General features: G+C 24.4%; 1 protein-coding gene and 1 long non-coding RNA gene across 2 annotated transcripts; one reads left to right on the top strand and one right to left on the bottom strand.

The window, feature by feature from the left end:
* Positions 1–266: 266 nt before the first annotated feature.
* LOC139986121 (L-selectin) lies at positions 267–6,241 on the top strand. The gene is made up of 5 exons (XM_072001184.1): positions 267–310; positions 1,564–1,677; positions 4,232–4,411; positions 4,489–4,654; positions 5,985–6,241. Exons 2-5 carry the CDS (start codon positions 1,572–1,574, stop codon positions 6,187–6,189), a joined length of 657 nt encoding a protein of 218 aa, XP_071857285.1. The 5' UTR covers positions 267–310; positions 1,564–1,571; the 3' UTR covers positions 6,190–6,241.
* Positions 6,054–6,772, bottom strand: LOC139986122 (uncharacterized). Its single transcript, XR_011799570.1, has 2 exons — positions 6,513–6,772; positions 6,054–6,480 (listed from the first exon to the last, which is right to left on the bottom strand). It is a non-coding gene; the product is annotated as an uncharacterized lncRNA (long non-coding RNA).
* Positions 6,773–7,161: the final 389 nt, after the last annotated feature.

The raw sequence follows: 7,161 nt of genomic DNA, 5'->3' as shown, positions 1-7,161 counted from the left end.
CATCTTATTAATAGATTGTTACATATTGTATTTTATATTAAAGTACTTTGTATTTTGAATTAATATAATACTTCAATTAATAGATTTATAATATTAATAGATAATATAATCTATTGTTTTGGAATATATACTTTATATATAGAAGAAAGTATAATATATTCCAAATCGTGTTAGCACTTCTTCAAAAATACTTGTGCAATCGCAAAAGTATTGACGCCATGTCCCCATTATATATATGTATATATATATATATATATATATAGGGGTGCTTCTGAAGGAAGCATCGCAGTTCTTCGGAGAACGTCTATAGGTAAGCATCGTTGACTTTTCGTAGAAAGAAATCTTCAAAAAATATTAAGCTGATTAATTGATTGTAAATACTTTTATTTAAATACTTTACATAAAATACGTAAATTTTGATTTATAAATAGTTTGCAGTCTTTATCATTGACAGTGTTTTTGATTATACGATTCAGTACATTAATAATCATTTTCATATTTCCATTTTTATTCAAAAATGCCGAAGTATACATGTAGAAAATATGTATGACTATAAGAATAATCTGATTTTAACAAAGCAATTCACATTAATAATAAAAATTATTAATTAATTAATTAAGTTTGATTAAATTTGTGCTGGTTTTATACTGTAAAATAAAAATGTTCATGAATATGAATTAAGTGATAATATTAATTTATCAAATTTATCATTAAATTATAAAATATAACATTTAGATAGAACTGACCTGTTTAAAGTAACATTTTGTTGTATCTAACTTAACTAAACATTAAATATTCTTGCTAATACTAATATTTCTAAAGAATATTTTTGGAACTAATGATACTGATTTAAAGGGACCAATATTATCCTCACCTGTATCCTTGTCTAATATCATTAGTATTTTGATTGAAAAAGATTGGATATCTTTTGTAATATCACTGATGTCTTATAAAGCTGTTTATGTCTTTATTAATATGTTTTTATAGTTAGTAACAAATAAAGGAAATTATATACATAGGTTTATATTAAAGTAATCATTCAAAATAATTTGTCATAATGGAAATTATAGAATTACATTAAAATAATATATACTATGATAGTGGTTCTAAGCATCTCATATCATTATATGGATGTAACATGATTATGCATTATAAAATCCTATAAATTTTCCATAGTTAATTAAAAAATTAAAATATATTTTCTTTCCAATAAATTTGTGTAATGTTCATATGTTGATGAATTTATTTATTGGTAGATACAAAATTATGATACAGTAATTCAATTATGATTATTATATTATAATATTAAAACTGTCATTGGAAACTATTTATAATTTTGGTATCATCGGCAAAAATTCTTAAATAAGTTTGATCTTTTAATATGATATCCAAATTAATTTAATATACCGTACATATAATGTATACGTAGCATAAAAGTATAAGCGAAATTTATTAAAAATGCAAATGAATGTAATATATTAAGTAAGGCGTTAAAATAAATTATACGATTTTGATACTTATGTGCCCATTTATAAAATTGATATTTATATCTTAAAATTTCAGCTATAAAAATGATGCGATTTGTTATACTTGGAACATTGATTGTTTTATCTACGGCTCAGTTTCAATCTACTAGAAGAATTTTAGAAGCACCAATCCCTGCGCTTTGTGCACAAAGTAAGTAATAGATTGTGATTTTTTATAAATGCTTTTTACTATATTTATTTTTTCCTGTCAATATTAACAATAGTGAGTCTTACATTTTATATTTTTTCTGAATTTGTATTATTATAGATATCGCATTAATAATAGAATGATAAACTCCAATTTTCGATAGTTAATACATGTATAAAATGACAGGAAGCAATTAATTTTGTATATTGCAAAATATATATATAAGCATGTCTACTTTTGATTAAAATTTATGTTTAAAGTTAACAATAAAAGAATGTTTACTTGTAATTATCTACCTCGCTTTTATGTTTTATAAAATTAATTATAATTTTATAGATGTTCATTCTTTTGATAAATATATTTTCCTATTTGAAGATTTCGAATTTACGCAATTTTAGAAATTTATTACTTCTCATTCTTCACTTTTGATCTTTTCATATTATCATATCTTTTGTTTAATATATTGACACAGCAGATCATGTGCTAATAGAATTAAAAACACTAGATATTTATATAGATATATATTATATATATTCTTTAAGATTTTTAGTAAAAGAAGAATGAAATTACACAAATTACAAAGACTTTATCAACCAGTACTATAATTTACACTTTTCAATATAGACATTTGTATTTATTTATTTGTAAATACAAAATTATAATATCACTTTACGATATATTTGGAAAATATATATTAAGAAACAAATTATACCAATTAATACTAAATAAAAACATATCTTGCAATATAAGAATTTGTTCATAAAAATTGCTTCTCTACAAAATATACATGTATTTTTAAATTTTTTAAATATAAAAACTAAGATGACCTTTCCATGCGTATAGAAGAAATACTAATAGCATTATAAATTTTTATTTACAGAAATATACACATAATTTGTATATTCCTATGTATATATGCATGATTTGATTTCCTATTGAATGTTACCTAATTAATTTTATTTCTTATTGTCTTAGACTTTTCTGTCTATTGTATTGTCTCTGGAATGCATTCTCATTATACTACGTACAACCGAACTTTCTTTCTGTCATTTGAGAAAGTAGCTTGTATAATTAACATACCAATCCAACATTTAAGTCGTGACTGAAATACATATTTAAAATCGTGAGTGTCACTGGTGTAACTTTCTCTTCAAAGGAAACAATGAATAAGAATTGAACTTATGAATTTCAAAGTATTTGATTAGCTTGGTAAACATATTTCATACATTATTAAAAGTCAATCATTTGGTATTATACAGATTTATTTTAATTATAAAATGTACGCGAAGTGTCTCACATAACTGGGACAAACTATATCCTGGAAACGGTAAAAGATAGAAAAGAATTTCATTAAGGAAAATTAAGCGATTTCGGATGATGCATGATCTGAAATAGGTGCCCACTTTGAAAGTGGCCCCTATTTTTAATTAATTATTAAAATTAGTTAAATAAATAATTAGTTAAAAAGATCACCTTTATTTTTAATTAATTAATTTAAAAAATCACCTTTATTTTTAATTATTTAGTTAAAAAAATCACCTTTATGTCTAATTAATTAGTTTAAAAATATGTTAACTTTAATTGCAATGCAATGGATATATTTATGTTTATGTTTTCCTTGCCTTCCATTCGCTCAATTTGATAAAATTAAAATATTTACAAATATCTTTTAAAGTTAAGCATTTTCAGATACAACTATTCTAATACATTTGTAAAAAGAATTAAGAAACACATTAATTAATATATGAAGAAATTTATAAATAAATCTACAAAAATAGGAGTGGTGTAAAACTTTTTGAAATGCCATCACTTCCAGAATGAATATACACACCAGTAGATCATGTATTATTTGGATCTATTTACTTTTATTCAATAAAATTGTCTTATATCTTCTACTGTCACAGAAGTAGGTATAGCCTGTCACAGTTACGTGGGATAGCCATATATGTATATACAGTAGATATGTCAATTTAGATGTATGTACACATACAATTATCTTTTTGCTTTCTTGAGAATCAAAAATATTTTCGATATTTATCACGAAAACTAAGTAATGTAACCGAAGAATCAATCTTCAAATTTTTATTTGCAAAAATTGCAATATTAATGTTATTCTTTTGAAATAAAACTATATATTCTTACTATACTTAGATTTTTACGTATTTCAACAAGTGTTCAGCAATGTACAAAATTTTTATGAAAGTAGTTTAATTACTATTTTATATTTATTATAAGCATGTGTACAAGTTTTAAAGTAAAATACCAATTAACAATTGATTTTGGATATGTGTTTGATATTTCAATCAACTGAATTAAAAAATCATTTTTTTTTAAATGATAATTATTTTAAAAAATATAAAATATTCTAAAGTAAATATTTAATGGTAAATGTATTTACGTGAATTTTACAAAAACTGCAAATTGTTTTGACTGTATAAAACCTGACGTGTAATGTTTTGTAATGTAATGATTGTAATACTTTTATCACAAAAATGTAATATTTATTAGTAATTTTACATCAATGCATATAAGAAATCCATTACATTATATGTTTTAGGGGTTATTCATGAACGTTTCAATGGCAAGGGTTATTACTATTCATGGGCTGATCCAAGAACAAATGGACAAGAACTTGATTGGTTAGCAGGTAGAAATTTCTGTAGGCAACGATGTATGGATCTTATTTCCCTGGAGACTTCTGCCGAAAATGAGTTTATTAAAAGTCGCATTGTGCAAAGTACTGAAATACTTAATATTTAATATATTTTTCGGTAAAAGCAATAAAGTATGAGTAAAAGAAAATATGATTTCTAGACAATGTGAAATATATTTGGACATCTGGTCGGCTTTGTGATTTCAAAGGATGCGATAGACCTGATCTTCAACCTCTTCATATTAATGGTTGGTTTTGGACTGCAGAATTACAGAAGCTTGCACCTGCTAATGATCGCGCTAATAATGATTGGTCCGAAAGTGGAGGGTAAATATAATTATTAATTTTCTTTAAAAGTTCATCAAATATTAATGGTTATATTAATAATTCCGCTTAGTGGTTGGTAATAGGTAAAAATCAGGAATCAAAAGATTAAGGACATTCACTTTAAAAGATATTAAAAATAAAAATACGTATGTATTATTTATATTGTATTGTATGTATGTATGTATTATTTAAAATATGCATTATTTATGCTTCGGTTTAAGAGATATGAAAATTATTGATTTTTCTCTGCCATTTAATAGTTTTCGACGCGTAGAATCCATATATGTAAGTCTTAACTTCAAAAATCTAGTAGTTCAAAAGTTATGTGTAGATAAAGTTGAATGTTTCTGACGTATTTTACACGTTACTTTGACGCCGCGTTGATTTCTATCTATGATTCGTCCAATAGAATCAATAGCTGTACGCAAATGCACATAAATGGCGACCATTTTGCGACGGGATTTTGAATCGTGAGTATTGGTTACCCTTATGTTACTATTATGTTTAGGGTAACCTTTAGGTTATTCGACCGACGTGAGGCTAAGTTATGCAAATCTAACTAATATTTAACAAAGTTCAGTTTAATGCTCATCTGTGTGGAGTACAGAGTATGATCGACCATGGAGCACAGAAGACCAATCAGATGATAGGTAGAAGCAATATGGCGCCATACTAACATATGAAAGCAAAAAATGATGTTTTACATATGCATAATTCTTGAACCGATAAATGTCAAAAGTTAAGACTTGCATTTTTTGATTCTATGCGTCGAAGACTATTAAATGAAAAAAAAGTCAATAATTTTCATGCCCCTTAAACCAAAGTTGAACCCGTTTTATATCTTACCAGTGCAACAGTGACTAATATAAAAGGAGACAGCAAGAAAGAAAGCAAAATAGAACTTTAAAATATTCAAGCAAAATAAATAGAATAGTTTTATAATAATATCGTGTTTTATCCTAATCAGAAAAATTTCATCAATATATTAATAAAATTTTCATTAAGAAAAAACTGGAGATAAAAAGTTTCACCGCTGCATCAGTGTTGCCTCATTGATGTAAAAGCGAGATGGATTTTGAAAAAAAAGCTGGAATTTATAATGTGGTCTTTTTCAAGGAAATTTTATATAGAAAACCTTTAATGCATTTTATTTTCATTCATTTTTTTAGAGAAATACACTTGCTTTGGACCATATTACGAATTATTTTGTATTTTCTATATCGAATATAGTGAAAAATAAATTTATTGGTCTTGTAAAAGAACAAATTATTTAAATAAATTATCATAATATATCAAATTAATAATTAATAAATAGCATGATTTATTTTAGTATTGGAAAACCACAACCTGATAATCGTGAAGCTATACAACAAGGAGGTGCGCCAGAAAATTGTTTAGCAGTATTAAATCAGTTTTATAATGATGGAGTAAATTGGCACGATGTTGCTTGCCATCATAAGAAACCATGGGTGTGTGAAGATAATGATTCTTTACTGAGATATGTTCACTTCACCAATCCTAATATTCGTACTTAAAATATGTAAGGTATAATTTATAGTTTTATAATAAATTATATAATTATAATTATTCAATACTTTTTATATGAATTTCTACCTTTTTGTATCTGTTACAAGTTGATTAATATATGTAAGTATTATATGTTTATGTATATCAAAATTAATGGAATATTTCCTTTCTCATATATCTCAAGGAGAATATATATTATAATATAATTTAAAATAAGAAAAAGTACAATATACAGGATGTTAATTTTAAATTAATTATTTAAACTATTTCTGTTATTAATAATGATAAAAAAAAAATAACTAAGCAGAATTTAAATGGTTTCAAGGCACACATTTAGTGGTAATAGAAAAGTCTTATGAAATCATCTTGGTAGTTTTTCCGAAGTCACTGACATTTTTTTAAGTAAGACAACATATTTTGTTGTACATTGATCCATGTGTTTTTTATTCTGTACAAAAAAATATTGAGTATTGTATCTAGAAGTTATTAGCTTAAAGGATATTTTAACTTTAATTCTGTTAAACTTATAATATGAAAGATAAGGGAAGATGCAAAACAGTATTCTTCTGTTCATATCTTCCTTATCTATTATATGTAAGCTCAACAAAATTGAAGTTAAAATATTTTTGAAATTAATCAGTTTTAAACATAATTATCTTAATACGTTTTTGTAAAAAATAAAAAAACACATTGACAAAGCATTGGTATATAATATAAAAGAATATGTAGATCTACTTTAGAAAGTATCTATCTAGAAAAAGCTATCAAGATGATCCCCACATGTCGTTTTTCTACCAGCACTAGATGCATACCTTGAAACCATTTAAATCCCTACAATTAATTATTTTTTCTTATTTTTAATAGTAATAGTAATTTTAACTAATAATTTTAACTTTAATAGTAATGGAAATAATTTAAATGTTCAATTTAAAATTAATACCCTATATGAATAATATTTTGCTTAATATACAGAATAATGT

Source organism: Bombus fervidus, chromosome 4 (genome assembly GCF_041682495.2).
Source record: "Bombus fervidus isolate BK054 chromosome 4, iyBomFerv1, whole genome shotgun sequence".
In the NCBI taxonomy this organism is placed as follows: Eukaryota; Metazoa; Arthropoda; class Insecta; order Hymenoptera; family Apidae; genus Bombus; species Bombus fervidus.
The sequence above is the reverse complement of the archived record's forward strand: the minus strand, read 5'-3'. Positions and strand labels throughout refer to the sequence as shown.

Excerpts from the sequence above, each read along its gene's own strand:
- LOC139986121 (XM_072001184.1), top strand. The coding sequence starts at position 1,572 with ATGATGCGATTTGTTATACTTGGAACATTGATTGTTTTATCTACGGCT. Across the intron at positions 1,678-4,231 it reads CCCTGCGCTTTGTGCACAAA|GGGTTATTCATGAACGTTTC; the intron begins GTAAGTAATAGA and ends TATATGTTTTAG. Across the intron at positions 4,655-5,984 it reads GATTGGTCCGAAAGTGGAGG|TATTGGAAAACCACAACCTG; the intron begins GTAAATATAATT and ends GATTTATTTTAG.